Source organism: Drosophila pseudoobscura, chromosome 2 (assembly GCF_009870125.1).
Source record: "Drosophila pseudoobscura strain MV-25-SWS-2005 chromosome 2, UCI_Dpse_MV25, whole genome shotgun sequence".
Classification (NCBI taxonomy): Eukaryota; Metazoa; Arthropoda; class Insecta; order Diptera; family Drosophilidae; genus Drosophila; species Drosophila pseudoobscura.
The window spans coordinates 22,146,969-22,163,841 of NC_046679.1; the positions used below are offsets into that span (position 1 = coordinate 22,146,969).

At 43.7% G+C, this 16,873-nt stretch overlaps 2 protein-coding genes across 6 annotated transcripts in view; one reads left to right on the top strand and one right to left on the bottom strand.

Moving 5' to 3' along the window:
• Positions 1-8,142, bottom strand: part of Itpr (Inositol 1,4,5,-trisphosphate receptor) — a 32,901-nt gene extending 24,759 nt beyond the window's left edge. For 2 of the 5 annotated variants that reach the window (XM_033377114.1, XM_015182317.2), the window contains exons 1-2: positions 7,829-8,142; positions 7,052-7,218 (exon numbers count right to left, since the gene is read on the bottom strand). The gene's annotated coding sequence lies outside the window, so the exon portion shown is untranslated. Of the gene's footprint in view, positions 1-7,051; positions 7,433-7,828 lie in introns of those variants that run through there. The other 3 variants (XM_033377115.1, XM_015182316.2, XM_033377113.1) reach the window with 3 other exon arrangements.
• On the top strand, positions 1,457-16,110 carry Nmdar1 (NMDA receptor 1). The gene is made up of 15 exons (XM_001359318.3): positions 1,457-1,604; positions 8,311-8,610; positions 8,699-8,821; positions 10,255-10,479; positions 10,568-10,770; positions 11,984-12,149; positions 12,224-12,329; positions 12,402-12,562; positions 12,628-12,844; positions 12,909-13,104; positions 13,174-13,386; positions 13,593-14,021; positions 14,445-14,617; positions 14,675-14,931; positions 14,987-16,110. Exons 2-15 carry the CDS (start codon positions 8,398-8,400, stop codon positions 15,317-15,319), a joined length of 3,015 nt encoding a protein of 1,004 aa, XP_001359355.2. The 5' UTR covers positions 1,457-1,604; positions 8,311-8,397; the 3' UTR covers positions 15,320-16,110.
• Positions 16,111-16,873: the final 763 nt, after the last annotated feature.

Below are 16,873 nucleotides of genomic sequence, written 5' to 3' on the forward strand. Positions count from 1 at the left end.
TGTGGAGCTTTAACCGCCGAAATATGCCGCTTCTGCTCCGATTTTGAGTGGGTTTTCCCTACGATTTGGACTCGGTAAGCAAAAGCACTTTTCCTTTCATTTATGGGGCTGCTGCTATCCCGGAGTCTACGCATAAACGATCGGAATTAGCCTTGTTAGTGCTGCTTCTGCTGGTAGTAGTTTTTTCTGGCAGCTGGGAAATTAGTTTGACTTCTGCTTTGTGCCTTCGCCTCAGTGAGTGGTTCTAGCCCCCCGCCAACTGCCCCCCCTGTTGCTTCTTGTGCAAATTTGATTCATATATGATTTCCTTTTGTTCTTAGGTTCTCTGCGATTACAAAGACTTGACTTGGCCTGGGCCCTGGCTTAATGCGATTGCACTTGCCGCCGGGTCAGGGTCGTGGCTCAAGAGGGTTTTTGGTCTCTTGTTTTGGTGGATGTAACAAACATAGCGATAACTCATGTTAGACATAAGATAAGTGCATGCACAGGTACATATGTACATTTTTATTATACTAATATCCCAATGGTGCTTCAGGGTTTTGAAAGGTAGAAAAAGCGTAAATAAATCCACATAAATACATATAAAGAAAAAGAATGACAGACATGTCTATTTCAGCGGTGGGCTTTTTTTTTTTAATTTTGGGACCAGTCCTACATTATGTGGCTGCGATATGGGAGCAGTTAAGAACAAGGACGCTCTGGCCTGGATAGATTAAAAGATTAAAGATTTATTCTTAAAAATATCCATTATTATTATTATAAATTAACTTATTATTATTCGTTTGTTTCTTGTTCTCTTTAACATAAATTTCCCTATAAAAAAACGAACCCCCAAACAACACTCATTGTGACCTTTCCCGTCACATCGTTTAGCCGGCGACTAAAATTAAGTTATAATTTAAACAAAATCGCATGACTCCCCCGATGTTGGCTGCTATCGGGCTGTCAAATTAGACAGAAATGATAATCATCGAGTGCTCAAAAGGCAATCAATTAAGTGGATGGTTAAGTGGTTTAACTATCGTATCGTACGCGGATTCGTATTGGGTCACAGAACAGAAAACACTTCACCTGCAGCCGGGAAACCCATGAAAATCAGCCAAGCAACTAAACGAAAAGCTCTCTCGGTGGCGATAAGTGGAGCGTGTAGCGTGGAGCGTATCACATGCGTGGGAACCGCTGCGAAAGAGCCACAAGTGGCCCCCGGTGGGGGGGGCGCCGCAAAGCGTCGCTGCAAACGCAAACAGAGGCAGAGGCGGTAGCCCAAGACAGCTGTTTCAAACACGTGTTCAAACAGCTGGAGAGACGAAGGAAAACAGCAAAGAGTAAAGCACAAAACAAGAGATGGATTGGGTGGACAATTTGTTTACATGCGCCAGGCGCAGGCGTAGCTTAGCTTTCGAGGAGCTTTCCAAGGAGCTTAAAGCGCGAAAGCTTAAGGAGAGCGGCAGAGAAAGTTTAAAGGGATTTACAGTTGTAGAGCAAGGCGCAAAGCGCCAACTTGTGCCCATCGAAAGGAAAGAATCTCGGTTTACGGAACGAAGCACCCGAGTCCTCCGAGGCGGAGTCTGTCGAACGGAAGCCTTGCGTTGCCTTGCCACACGGTGCGTATGGCAGCAGCATCCTTCGATGCGAGAATGTATCCTATTCTGTGTGTGATTTTTGTGTGATGCGAAAAGCTCTCAGGCTTTTATTCAGACGTTAAAATAGAACAAATAAAATATAGAAAAATAGAGTTTTCAAATACAACAAATTTCCTGTACAAAATAAGGATACGGATACGATACGGTGTATCCCTGTGCGTGTGTGTTGAAAGTTCTCTGCGCCTCTCTTTATCTGTGTGTATGTGTGTGTGTGTGTGTGCGCAAAAAGAATAGAGAAAGCAAAGCATCCCGTAGGAGTGGCACACAAAAGTGTTTGCATAACTTAAAGCCCTGCCTGCTGCCACTCCCGCCCACTCCCTTTGCCCAGTGCTGCTGCTGCTGCCCCGCCAGCCAATAACTTGATTAGAGGCCACTCTCCAGCCCCATCTCGAAAAACCTATAGTGAAAAGTGAAGTTAAAAGTGAAAGCAGCCAAAGGGCAAGGATATGGATTTCATAATGGACATGGATATGCGGCCCCTGTGATGTAGTAAACGTGACTACGAATAGTGACTTGTTTCCGTGTAAAGGCGTGGCTGCTGGCTCTTTCATTCATAATGGACCCCTCAATGACCGCCCAATGCATCGTCTGGTGCGTCATCGTTGGTGTTATCATCATCATTGTGGGCATCATCATCTACATACTGTACCTGTGGGTCCTGGCGCCATTGTTCGATAAAATATTGTATCCCCATCAAAGAAAACCACGCAACTCCACTTTTCAAACGAAAACAACATTGGTCGATAATGATCCAAGATTAATGCAACATTTTGACAGTTCCTGGCTATCGGATAATGTATCAAAGAGTGGTTATGATTGACAAAAGAAGAGTTTTTTCGCAAGCACGAAATATACTTTTATGGGAAACTGAAGATCATATGTTCTTTTAGTTATTGAAGTTTCAGAAGGTTTTCTAAATTTAACAATAATGGGGATATTCCAAAGAATGTAAAGATTCCATTTGTATGCTATGCATCGCTTCCTCTCTCTGTCTTTAATTGATAGGAAAACAGAGTTTACAAATAAATACCATGTTATTTAGGATTACAAAGGAAAAGGTTTTGCTTAATGGAGAGCTCCACTGAATCCAACTACAATCTATGTACATGTCGTGTGCATGATCGACTCTAGACTCGAGGGATCAACGTCAAAAGATAATTAATCCCTGAACCATTACTCTCTCCTATCCTCCCTGAAGCCGATAGCATACAATCCTCTCAAATATATTCTCTATTTGTTTGGTTCCAAATCCAAATAGTTGCTCAAGCCCATCGAATCGAATCGAATAGCTGCCCATAAAGCACTTATCCCCAACAATGAAGAGAATAGCAAAATAAAAAATAGAGACCGTCAATGTGCAAGGCTTGGAATCCTGCACAGAATGGGCCCCCTGGCTCAAAGGTCCTGTCATGGGTCGGGCATTGGGGGATGCAGTGAAGCGGAATCGGGCTCGGGCTCGGGCTCATATTGTACGTACATATGTTTTGGCAATTCGTGTGTGAAAAATGCTTGGGGAAAATTGCCTACGAAAATGCGAGTGGGGCTGTAGAGTACACAAGAAAATATCAAATGGAATTGCGAACACTTTAGCGAAAGTCCCGGGCTGCTGGACGGACATCCTTGACTTGGTTATTGGCTTAGATGGCTTTCCCTTCTAAGTCACGAAACGGGGCCCACAAAGAGCACAATGAATTGGGGGCAAGAAAAAGGGATAAAAGGTTAAAGCAACAGGGCGTGGATGCAAGGAACGACTCCCAGACAAAGTTCAAAAAGTTCTGGCTGGGCTGGGGGCTTTCTTGATTGAAGCTTTTGTCTGCTGCCAGACGACAACGGAGACGATGGCTCTTTGGGGAGTTGTTCGACTTGGGGCATGCCACTGAAAGAGGAGCACATAAAACAATTCCCATTTATATATTTTTCACAAATTAAATTATCTTGTAACTGGCCAGGTCGATCCACTCGGAACTCAAGGATATCCTTTCTCTGTTAAACAGTTAAACAGCATCCGATCTGCCTGCAGAGAAATTCATTTGAAATCCAATTTGCAATTCGATGGACAATGGAAAAAGTCAAACAATTTGCCCTCGCTGCTGCTGGGCCTTCATTAAAAAGTATCTGTCTCTATCTCTCATTTCAATGGCAAAATAGAGAACGACAAATGGAAAATCGAAAACCGCAAATATTTCAATAAAGCTTTTCATCAAATGCAGGCCGCTGATGTCGGGCATGAGATTCGCCTCCATTGTTGTCCAACTGTCAGTTCAAATTACACTGAAGCCACCGCCACATCCATATCCACACATTGCCACTCGCTCTGGGTGGTGGCGTGGCCAGTGCCAGTCGGCTCTGTGGGCTCTTCTCCTGCCACATGCAATCAAGCTCGGAAACTGCAGTACATCTCCACGCCACGCCACGCCCCCCCTCCCATAGCCCTGAAAGCGGCAATGAAAATTAAATGAAATGTTAGCCACGGCACGTAATTCGTACGATATGTTAAATAGTACAACAAAAACCCGTAAGCGGGTAATACATCTTATGTCAGACCGCACTGGGTATACCCTAATATCATATTATTCACTATTATGTTCGGCTAAGCCACACTGGAAGAGAGAGCGCTCGCTCGACAACAGATTTCACGAGAGCGTCAATTGAATAATTTCAATAGAAAAATGTACTTCGGATCCGATTTCTTGAATGTTTATTAGTAGAATCAAAAGATTCTTTGTTTAGTTCTTTCTAGTGAACGCATATGATACCTTTTTAACACCTAGCTAGGTAACATTCCCATGGGATACTAAAGTACCATAATCCTGTTTGTTCTTTTATTAACATGCAGTTGGGTTTTTATATGTTCTATAAACTATAGTTTATCTGAACTTATTTCATGACATACTGATATATGGAACAGTAAAATAAACAGTCATACGGATGGGTAAATAAATACAGAACAAACAAAGTGAAATTGACTCAGCTGTTGACTAAGATCCAGAGATATAGTTTCTAGACATACATAGGAAAAAATACTCTTTTCTTCATTGAGTGTCCTATGAATTTATACAAAACATTTTCGCTATAAAAGAGTGCAATTTTTCCAAACATTTTGTAAAGCATGAACTCTAGTTGTTTCTTTATCATCAAATATTTAATACTCATTCGATTGGCAAATTTCGAAGGTAACATTTTACATGCAGGAGTTCTTTCAGTGGTGGAGAAGAGTAGAGGAAAATTGAGTGTGCTCTGTTGAGAGTCTGTTGAACTTGAGAGCCCCCGGGGTCCATGCGAGCCGTGAGATTCTCTAGAACAGAAGCTGCTGAAAGTCTAATCAACTATTTATAGGCATTAATAAGAAATGAGTGCGGTTGAAGGAGAGATGGGCGAATGAGATGAGTGCGAATAGTAAAGGGAAAACTACTTAGTTTTGGGTAGATTTAAAACAATTCCCGAATCATTTAACCAAGGGGTTTCCACTCCAACGAAATGATACTTAATAATTAACCGCCATAAAGCAATTAAAGCTGGTACTTTACTAATTATTGTCCCGCCACACCCTCACTTTGTAATGCAGCTCTTTTTCTCAGGTCTGGCCCTTGTCTGGGCCTTTGAAAAGATTTCTATTGAAGCGTTCAAGAGACGTTCACCTGGAGCAAAAGTACTCAAACGCAAACACAAGCACAAACACACACAAATAAGCAAAAGCAACGGAAAACATTTTTTCCAACATTCATGTCTGCTCCATTGATAACCAAGCGACCTCCAAACACACACACACACACACGAGTGTTAATTGCAATGAAGTGTGCTCCGAGTACTTTCAAAAAGGGCAGAGTGGCAGGGGAGAGCAGAGAGCGTACGAATGTGTCCATGATGTGGGCATATTTTATTTTTAGCATGAAAATGTCGTTTACACAATTCAATGTATTCCAGAAATCTCCAGGGAGTGCGGCTTTGGGCTTCGCCTGTTTTTGCAAAGAGTCAACGGAGTTGTGAGTGTTCCTGAAATCTTTTCCAATGTTTTATTTTAAAAAAGTTTTCATTCAAGCAAAAGTTTTGTGCAAAAGAGCCACAGATTCCTCTCAGTAGACTCTAAGAACCCCCGCAATTGAGGTGGTTGTGTTTTCTGGTTCCTTTTGAGTGGTTAGACGTTTGCGGAAGACCAGTAATTGCTTTCATGGGAGATGCCTCAAGAGATTTCTGAAAACCACTGATTTGGGGCTGCTTTTGAATGGCTTGGCGGTTTTCGGAACATCCGCGAACATGTCTATTCATGTTAATGTACGGCGCTACCCTCAACCGTGAACTATTCAGCAGCAAATTATGCACATGATCAAGGTGCATTTGAATAAGGTGTGGTGCCAGAGAGAGAGAGCGCGGTTACTATGTTGTTGAAGAGGGAAAATTCTTCACCTTATATAAATAAATCTTGAATACGAGGAATGCAGCATAAATAAATATGGGGGCCCTTATACAGAGAGTGCAGGCATGTGTGATGTGCAACTACTCAACGCTCTCTCCATATCCAATCATTGATTTCCACTGAGACTTTAATTGACTCTCATTAGGTGCGTGTGTTTGTGATTGGGTGCTCGTATTAGCTGTCGATGCATTAAGAAATAATTGTGAGCATTCGCGAATGATTGCAGGAAAATTGTGCAAAAATTCTGAGAGCAAAAACAATTTTTATGCCAAGCAATTAAATTGATTTCATCGCGTGCAGCAGAAGGAGAAGCAGCATCCAAATGGCCCGCTCCCTCACTCCACCAGCAGACACTCGGCAGAACTCTCAGTTGACTGCAGGCAAGAAAGCACTGCTGTTCTCTCACCGCTACCGCCTCCCTCACCTCTCTTTGCCCGACTGTCAACAATGTGGCGCTTAATTAAGCACGCGTCTGTCTCCTCTCTCTCTCTCTCTCTCTCTCTCACTCGTTTCATTCAAGATGAGTACTGGCAGTGGGAGAGAGGGAGAGTGCAAGGTGTTCTCTGCATTGTAATTGATTCAGTGGGACGGAGTGGGAGGCAGATGGAAAGGGTTTGGGTTGAAAGGCGGGCGAGTGGGACAGCAATGTATTCCTTTTGGTAGTTGTTCTGGTCTGTTCAGAGCAATTTATAAAGAGAGGGCCAGAGCGAGTCACTTGTAGAAAGGTTTTTGTGCAGGCTTTGATTTCTTTTCAATTATTCAACCGTACCACCGACAGCCTGAAATGGGCGTGACTGTCACTGTCGGGGAGATAATAGTTATCTATATAATTAGCTTGATATGAAAGAGCGCTTTTTGTCTGGATGGAATGGATGATGACCTACTTTAATCAGCGGCTAGCCCTTCCGGAAAACCTGCCAAACCAGTGCGCCACAGGGCAACAGGTTCAAACTGGTTTTAAACGAATTCTTTATAATCAAAGGGCTGTACTTACAGTTCGCACTGTATTCCGAAAAACTGCTTCTGGTTTGCTCAGCCACTGATTCATTCAGCCATAGACGAAATGGCGAAATACAGCTCGTAAATCGAATTTGATTTGAATATTTATTTGATTCAAGCACTTGAAAGAACTTTAATATATTTTCACCTTGAGTGCGCGCACTTAACCGCAAAAAAGAAGAAGAATAATAAATAAAGCAAATGGCGTTAAAGCTGAGGATACCGGAGCGATTGATACCCTTTTTGGGCATTTGTTTATACGGGAGGTCTATGAGCTGGTCATAAAATTTTGATCTCTATTGCGGAAACCATTAATAAAACTACAGATAGCTTAATTTTTGTTGTATTATCTTTGGAAAAACCATGTTTTTTGTATCTGTATAGCAGGGTCTAATCACAATACCCTAATTTGCAAGGGTATAAAAAACCGCATATTATAACAATAACAATTCTGCTTGTTGAGCAGGAGAAGAGCGGGTTAAAGAGCGGCTACAAAGTGTGTAAAGAGTGAGAGAGAGAGAGGTAAGGTTGTCAATAAGAAAGACACAAAACGTAGAAAAAAATACACGCGACAAACAATTCCGGTTAAAAGAAGGAAAGGAGAGGCAAAAAAAAGCGAAAAAGAGCTGACAACAACGTCAACAATTGGGTTTCCCGCCCCCGCGCACCACTTCTCCAGCCAACAAGCGGCAGCGAAGCAAGGCAAAGCAAACAAAACGCGCTACGCGATAGGCAATTTTTCATTCGTTTCCGAAATTGCAATTTTTCTTACTTTTCCACTGCACATTTCCAATTTGTGGGGCACGGCTCACGCCCACCGACTGCGGGCCAACGAATTGGCCATTATTTCAACCATAAATTAGCTTCTTAACCCGTATGAAAATGTAATTTTCCAGCGCACGAACTGAACCGATTTGGTTGTTGCGCCCCGTTTTGCCAGCGTGTGCGTGATAAGGCGGAAAACAACGACGTCACAGTGGCAGCGCGACCGAAACACGTCCGACCGAAACCAGAGAAAAAAACGAAACAAATTCAAATCTAATCGTCCAAAAGCAACAAGTGTTGGCAGAAAGCTTTGACCATATGATCGTGCCAGCGCACAGCACAGCGCTGCCAGTACGCCCAAGTTGATATTTTTTGGGCGATCTGGCTGCCGAGACTCAGCTTTATTATCGATCCGGCTACGCAATGATCGCATGTTCCCACATTTAATTCGATTTAATTTAAAAATTTAAAATTATCTTGCCATTACAGAAAATGCCCAACGTTTGGATGGGAAACAATTGAATCACATCACAAAAGCCACATTTCCCTCCCCAAAAAACTTTAGTGCCCAACAATATGGCTGGCACTGATTCCCCTGCCGCCGCTCGCTTTGTTTATCGCTGCCTTTTGTTCGCGCCTGCTATTGTTGTGGGACTCCTGCTGCCGCTGACGCTGCCACCGATTGCCGCCGCCCAAAGGCACACAGCATCCGATAATCCCTCGACATACAATATTGGCGGTGTATTGAGCAATTCCGAGAGCGAGACCTACTTCCACACCATCATTTCGGTAAGCATTTAGGCCTGTTAGCCGGGCTAACTGGATTCCCAAGCGGATTGCCTCTTGTAATGCTTCTCTCCCTCTCCCTCTTATACAGCATCTCAACTTCGATCAGCAGTATGTTCCGCGCAAAGTCACCTACTACGACAAGACCATCCGCATGGACAAGAACCCCATCAAGACGGTGTTCAATGTGTGCGACAAGCTCATCGAGAATCGGGTAAGCCATGCGATGCAGAATGCAATTATGTCTCTACTTCCGCTAGTGCCCCCCAACCCACTCCACAAGGACGTCCCACCAGTGGGTGTCTTTGGTTAGCTTCATTTTAATAATTCAACAGGAAATGATTCGGAAATGGCCTGATGACAAACGGTAATTTGCTTCTGAATATCTTTGGGATCCATCCTTTGGCTGTCTTTTGACTCGCTCGCCACTGGAATGTGAATAATAGGTTATCCTTGAGCGTTCAATTTACAGCAGTATTACTAATATAGTGCTTTTCGATCCTTTTATTTGGCGCGGAAATGTCGATACGCTTCTTTTCGACAGTCTGGCTACACTCACTGAGCTTTTATGATCGGCCATGATCTTTTTTCGCTGATCCGGCAGCTCTAACAGCAAAACCAGTGTGACCACTATTCAATTTTTTAAATTTAAGTTTAAATTTAAAAGTCTAAAACTTGTACAATATTGGTTTAACATCTCTTGTGCCTTACGCCGACTATAAACTTTTGCACCACACTGTCTTTAAACAATTTGCCACCACTTGAAGTACTGGCAGGCATCCACCAGCATCCAAACACTTTTCAGCGTCAAACTGGTTTGCAGGCAATTAATCAGCGCCGCCATTCACAAACAAAAACCAAAAAAATTCCTTATGACTAAGATCTTTACAGCGTGCCCCAGTGCATTGCACCCACTGCTATAAAACCACTTAAAGCTGAAGCACTTTGCAGTAAAACTTCCGCACATGCCACGTTTTTGGTGCGTCCAACTACTGGGATCATGCTCCGTATCCATCAATCACATATCGTCGCACATTTATTAGGGAGTATCACAGTGGGAATGTGGGTCTGGGTCCAGGAGCATAACCGTCAACACCCACTGGGCCAGGTCTAAATCAATTCGCTGCCTGTTTTTGGGAGCCGGCATTTGTCATCATTAATGCCACAGAGAATTTATCATCGTTTGGGCATAAGATGTGCGTCCATTTTGAACCGACGAAGGAAACAAATCAACTGTCATTGACTCCAGTGGGGGTGTCGTAGCGTTACAGTGTCGTTCAAAACTATCTGACTTTGGGAAGATGGAAAAAAGACTCGGATTAATTTATAAAACTTATATTCAGCGTTCCAGCCTAATTTATAAGGTTTAGGCATCTGATGTATCAAAGGGGAGCTATTTTTACTCCTTCTTATAGTTGTGTTCCGCACTGTACATGCTTCTCCTGCCCATATTTTTGCGAAGCCAATTGAACGTTCTCTCAGCGCCATTTACACTTCCGCCTGTTTGCCTCTGTCTCTGCCTCGGCCCCGCGTGGGCCCCGTCCTGTCTTTGGTCTCCTCACTCCTTCATCACACTTTTCTCTTGCCATTTCCCTTGACATTGCTCATTTCCACTGATTTGATTTCCCACCTCGTGTTCGTCCCCAGGTGTATGCCGTAGTCGTTTCGCATGAGCAAACCTCTGGTGATTTGTCGCCGGCGGCTGTAAGTTACACGAGCGGATTCTATTCAATTCCCGTCATTGGCATATCCTCAAGGGATGCGGCCTTCTCCGACAAGAACATCCACGTCTCCTTTCTTAGAACAGTGCCGCCGTACTATCACCAGGCAGACGTCTGGCTAGAGATGTTGAGTCACTTTGCATACACCAAGGTAATGTTGCGCTTCCTCCGGTATTCCTATTCTTCAAAAAATTTGACTTATTGACTCATTGAGTTGTCTACTCCAATGGCGGCGACAGGTAATCATAATACACAGCTCCGACACGGATGGACGGGCCATATTGGGGCGTTTCCAGACCACATCACAGACCTACTATGACGATGTCGATGTGCGTGCCACTGTGGAATTGATTGTAGAGTTCGAGCCGAAGCTGGAGAGTTTTACGGAACATTTAATAGATATGAAGACGGCCCAGTCGAGGGTTTATTTGATGTATGCCAGGTAAGCATTTGTATTGGGAGAACAAGACCATAATCATGGTTAGATAGAAAGGAAAAATCTATGAAATGTCAATGCAATCGACACCCCAAAGCATTTGAGACCCAGAGTTGCCTTTTATTCCCACTTCAAAGTGTTTTAACTGTTTAACTACATAAAAGTTCAATCCAAAGGAAATTTTAAAAATGTGTGGAATTATCTACTTCCTAACATACGTGCTTGGCTGGGCAATCGCAGCCACTTCTGGAAAAGGAAATAAAATTTCTTGCAGTAACTGTTCGGAAGTAAACAGAAATTGTAAAATTAATGTAAGTGGACACAGTTGCAGGAACCTGCCCCATGACTATAACAGCAGCAGTGGTGTAGATTGGACCGCCTATGACCCTCTGTTACATGGGCAAGCTAGCAAAAATATTAAAAACTGCGTTCCAGCCGGCATGAATTTAAGTGGTATGAATGGGATACTTATATTTATGGATATCCTAAAGATCCCTCAGAGCTTGTTTCAGAGAATCACTATTTCTGTTGTACTTGGTCAAAGAAGCTTGGCTGTCAGCAAGTCCAATTCACGGACCATCCCCTCTTTGTGCAGTGCAATTGGTGTCTGGCCGCTGAAAAGGTCCCTGGGAAGGAAGACTATAGTCGTTGTCCCTGCAACAATAGCGCTAGAGATCTGAGCGATACCTGGCTTTTTGCCTTTATCTGTTATATCTATGTCTATATCTATTTATAAAACGCTATCTGATGTTCGCTTAAAGATCATCCAAGCCCTGCTCTCTAACCTTAAAGATTTGTAGCTGCGCAATATTCTGAATAAATTAGCAAAATAAATGTACTAGAATTTGTAAAAGGTGCACAAAAATTGTATATTCTCTAGTCAGGGTCATCACCTATAGGCCTAAAAACTCTCAAAACAATCGTATAAAAATCCTATAAAATACTTGTTAGTTTTTAAATTTTCCGGCTTCCGGAACGGGCTTTTGGGCTTTATAGCTCACTCAGTATATGACTTCCTTTTCATTTAAATATTTAAAATCATACCCAGAACCACTTGGAAATTGTCCTAGCAAATCGGGAATGCCCGACCCCCATGCCATTTGTAAAGCTTCCCCCACACGAATCCACGGTGTGCAGCGGGCACATGGCATTTGGCATTCAGAAAATTATCATAAGCGCTCTGGTTATTTATGCACTGGTTTATTCCCTTTCTGTATAGCACTGAGGACGCCCAAGTCATCTTCCGGGATGCTGGCGAGTACAACATGACCGGGGAGGGGCATGTGTGGATTGTGACGGAGCAGGCGCTGTTCGCCAACAATACGCCGGACGGAGTGCTGGGCCTCCAGCTGGAGCATGCCCACAGCGACAAGGGACACATTAGGGTAAGTGCGAGTGCGGTTCCGCCACGCCACGGATTCGAGCGTTCATTATGTATGATGTGATTTCCATCTGACAGGACAGCGTTTATGTCCTGGCCTCGGCCATCAAGGAGATGATATCCAACGAGACCATTGCAGAGGCGCCCAAGGATTGCGGCGATTCGGCCGTCAACTGGGAATCGGGTGAGTAATTGGATTGTGATCTTTACTAATTGGGGGTTTCCTAATGTTATGACCTTCCCTGAACTCTTGCAGGCAAGCGTCTGTTCCAGTACCTGAAGAGCCGCAATATTACGGGGGAGACAGGACAAGTGGCCTTCGATGACAATGGGGATCGCATCTATGCGGGCTACGATGTGATCAACATACGGGAGCACCAGAAAAAGCATGTGGTGGGAAAATTCAGCTATGATAGTGTAGGTCTTATAGAGATGCTCCACTCTAAAGCATTCCAAATTTTAATGGATCCCTTTCTCTGTAGATGCGTGCCAAAATGCGGATGAATATCAATGATAGCGAGATCATTTGGCCGGGCAAACAGAACCGCAAGCCAGAGGGCATTATGATACCCACTCATCTGAAAGTGCTGACCATCGAGGAGAAGCCCTTTGTGTATGTGAGGCGCATGGGCGATGACGAGTTTCGCTGCGAGCCGGATGAACGACCCTGTCCGCTGTTCAATGCTACTGATTCCACAGGTAAGACGCAGTCTGTGATCACTCCTTGATCATTGATCGTTTCCTAACCTTGGATTGTTTATAGCCAACGAGTACTGCTGTCGAGGGTACTGCATCGATCTCCTCATCGAACTATCCAAACGGATCAACTTCACTTACGATCTAGCCCTTTCGCCGGATGGACAATTCGGACACTACCTCCTCCGGAACAACACGGGTGCCATGACACTGCGCAAGGAGTGGACGGGTCTCATGGGGGAGCTAGTCAATGAACGTGCCGAGTAAGTTGAATAGATAGTAGCATTGAAATCCACACTAATCTGGAACTCTCCGCTTTTCACTTCGTTTAGCATGATCGTTGCACCATTAACCATCAATCCCGAGCGTGCCGAGTACATTGAATTCTCGAAACCATTCAAATACCAAGGCATTACAATACTCGAAAAGAAACCGTCACGATCGAGTACTCTCGTGTCTTTCTTGCAGCCATTTAGTAACACGCTATGGATCTTGGTAATGGTGTCGGTTCATGTTGTGGCGCTCGTCCTCTATCTGCTGGACAGGTGAGTAACCCCACACGACAATCCTCTCCCAAAGTCCCAAACACTTTCAGCGAGATCGTATAGCCATAGTAGCCATCCATAAACGATCGTTGCATTGGACGGTTGAATCGCAGCGATCCTGGCGGCTATCATAATCACCCATTCCCTGGACCATTTGGACTTTCGCTGATTGAGGATTCGATTAACTCTATGATTTCTACACTCAGATTCTCACCGTTTGGACGCTTCAAGCTCTCGCATTCGGACAGCAACGAGGAGAAGGCCCTAAATCTCAGCTCCGCGGTCTGGTTCGCCTGGGGCGTCCTCCTCAATAGTGGCATCGGTGAGGGTACACCGCGCAGCTTCTCTGCCCGAGTTTTAGGCATGGTCTGGGCCGGCTTCGCCATGATCATTGTGGCCTCGTACACTGCCAACCTGGCTGCTTTCCTCGTGCTGGAGCGGCCCAAGACGAAGCTGAGCGGCATCAACGATGCCCGCTTGAGGAACACCATGGAGAACCTGACTTGTGCCACCGTCAAGGGCTCGTCGGTGGATATGTATTTCCGGCGGCAGGTCGAGCTATCGAACATGTATCGCACGATGGAGGCGAACAACTATGCCACCGCCGAGCAGGCCATCCAGGACGTGAAGAAGGGGTAACGTGGGCGCCACAGGCCTCGTCCATTTTGTAGCTGAAATCTATAGATAATCGCATGTTTGCAGAACCAGAATCTACATCTACTACTCGTACTCGTACTCGTAATATCCAAACAACAAGTACTCTTCTCACTCTTCAAAAATTAGTACTTAATACACCTATTACCACTGTCTCTTTCTCTCTCTTTCTCTGTCGCTGTCTCTCTCTGTTTCTCTCTAGTATATATTCTCTAGTATTCGTTAATGGTATCGTGTTCGTATTAGTCTTGCCCCCGTACTTAATCGTCCCCGTAAACCCTTTAACCTTAAAATACAATACCTTAACTCTTTTATGTTTTTGATCGAACTTGTTGTACTAACCCGCTCTCAATGAATCTCTCATGATATATGACTAACATACGATCTACAATTTATAATCACAGCAAGCTAATGGCCTTTATCTGGGACTCATCGCGACTGGAGTACGAGGCCTCCAAGGATTGCGAACTGGTGACCGCTGGAGAGCTCTTCGGACGCAGTGGCTATGGCGTAGGCCTGCAAAAGGGTTCGCCCTGGACAGATTCTGTGACCCTGGCTATCCTAGAGTTCCATGAAAGTAAGTACCGGAAGTATTCTCGTTATTACCAGACTGATATCTATGATCCTTTCTTAGGTGGCTTCATGGAGAAGTTGGACAAACAATGGATCTTCCATGGACATGTGCAACAGAATTGTGAACTCTTCGAGAAGACCCCGAATACGCTGGGCCTCAAGAACATGGCTGGGGTGTTCATTCTGGTGGGTGTCGGTATAGCCGGAGGCGTGGGGCTTATCATCATTGAGGTGATCTATAAAAAACACCAAGTGAAAAAGCAGAAACGTCTGGATATAGCCCGACATGCGGCTGATAAATGGCGTGGAACTATCGAGGTATGCGAACTTGGGGATAATTTTGAAGCCCATTTAACCTCGTAATCCTTCACAGAAGCGAAAGACCATACGCGCCTCACTGGCCATGCAGCGACAGTACAACGTGGGACTCAACTCCACCCATCCACCGGGCACAATCAGCCTGGCGGTGGACAAGAGGCGATACCCCCGCTTGGGGCAGCGGCTGGGACCAGAGCGTGCCTGGCCTGGAGACGCGGCCGATGTGCTGCGAACACGACGCCCCTACGATCTGGGAAAGCCAGGACAGTCGCCAAAAGTGATGGGTGCCACGCCGGCGATGCTCGGGCGGACACGGCCCCAGCAGAATATCTTGCCGCCGCGCTACTCGCCCGGATACACCAGCGATGTGTCGCACTTGGTCGTTTAAGTTAACATTTTTTGCCAAAGCATTTAGAAGATACTAGTCATACGTTTACTCGTATATCATTGCTCAAATGGGCTTTATTAAGAGTCAGGAAATTGTTTGTTATCGGTGTATGGTATGTGGCCGGGACCGGGACCTGGCAAAGTTTTACAAAAATAATTTTTACCATGCACTTGAACGGTCCTGTGCCTGCAATAGTCTGTTATATCAGAGTCTATGTATATGTATTTACAGAAATAATTATTGGATAGTTTAATAGGTCAGCATTTATTTGATTGCAGTTAAGTTTGTGTAGTTTTCGATGGATTTGTTAACAAAGAGAGAGAGATATAGCAGGGAAGAGGGAGGAAATGCAATTCCCTTCGGATCGGATCGGATAAGATCGCTTTCAATGTGCTTAATGTTACATCTTACTGTATCCCCGCTTTCGCTTACTTTTCAAACGCTTTTCCATAAGAAACTCTGATCTATTCTTGCTCTAATAATACTTTTTACTAAGGAATTGGTTCAAATCTAATTACATCACAGAACCCACCCACTGTTACAAAGTGTATACTAAACTATACTTAAACCCTATACTAAACTCGAAATATGGCCGCACTTTTGCCTAAAACGAAATCTCCGATTGCCCGTACAACTTACATATATTTACATTCCGCTGATCCTGGACAATAGTTCGGTTCGGATATACCTAAAACTTACCGAAAAAACTTCTCATTAATCACAAAATCTTAAAGAGAAAATCCTTAAAAAAGCGATGACCGAAGAGTAGCCACTAATTAAAAAACGAAAACTAAACTCAATGAAGCTTAAATGAAATTTAAACAGAAAAAATTATATGTATACATATTATATATATATATATTATTATATATTATATAGAGTAAGATTCAGTGTGAAGTTAACAGCATAATTGTGGAGCATTCCAAAAGGGAAATTCGACAAACCAAATACAATTTAGTAGCGAAATATGAATTTTAAATGTTTTGAATGTGTAAACAGTTTATGCCACCAAAAAAATAAATCATTAAAATCAATGTTTAAGCAGTGTGATTTAGCGTGTTGTTCTACCAATCCTAAACAGATTTCCATTTCCTAATCCTATCCACATTCCCAACAGCTTCCTATCCTATACATCGAAAGGGTTCCTATTCCCATCTACATCTTCAAATCTCATATGGAATGCACTCGCATTCCAACACCTTCGCAGATAAATATTTATAGATTTGCAAATATCTTTTGTCGATATCTATTATTAGGTCTCTTGTAAATGCAAAACTCGAGCGACTGATTGACAAGCTGATTGAATACGCATATTTTCCTGATGATGATTGATGTGCTGATTAATTTGTTTGCCTTTCAGCTGCGAGCCAATTGTTATTCCTACATTTATTTGTTCTAGTTCCAGAAGAAAACAGCTTAAGCTATATATAAAGAGTGATCAGAATTGAATACAGGATTGTATTCAGGACTACAGGATGTATTTACAGGATTGTGCTTTTGTTCAGACATATTTCATGCCAATCAGGATGGATTATCTATCATTTTGCAGAATTC

What these genes read in the sequence shown, in the direction of transcription:
- Nmdar1 (XM_001359318.3), top strand. Translation starts at nt 8,398, where the DNA reads ATGGCTGGCACTGATTCCCCTGCCGCCGCTCGCTTTGTTTATCGCTGC. An exon ending in GGCCGTCAACTGGGAATCGG is followed by an intron (nt 12,330 to 12,401) that starts GTGAGTAATTGG and finishes GAACTCTTGCAG; the next exon opens with GCAAGCGTCTGTTCCAGTAC. An exon ending in CTAGTCAATGAACGTGCCGA is followed by an intron (nt 13,105 to 13,173) that starts GTAAGTTGAATA and finishes CACTTCGTTTAG; the next exon opens with CATGATCGTTGCACCATTAA.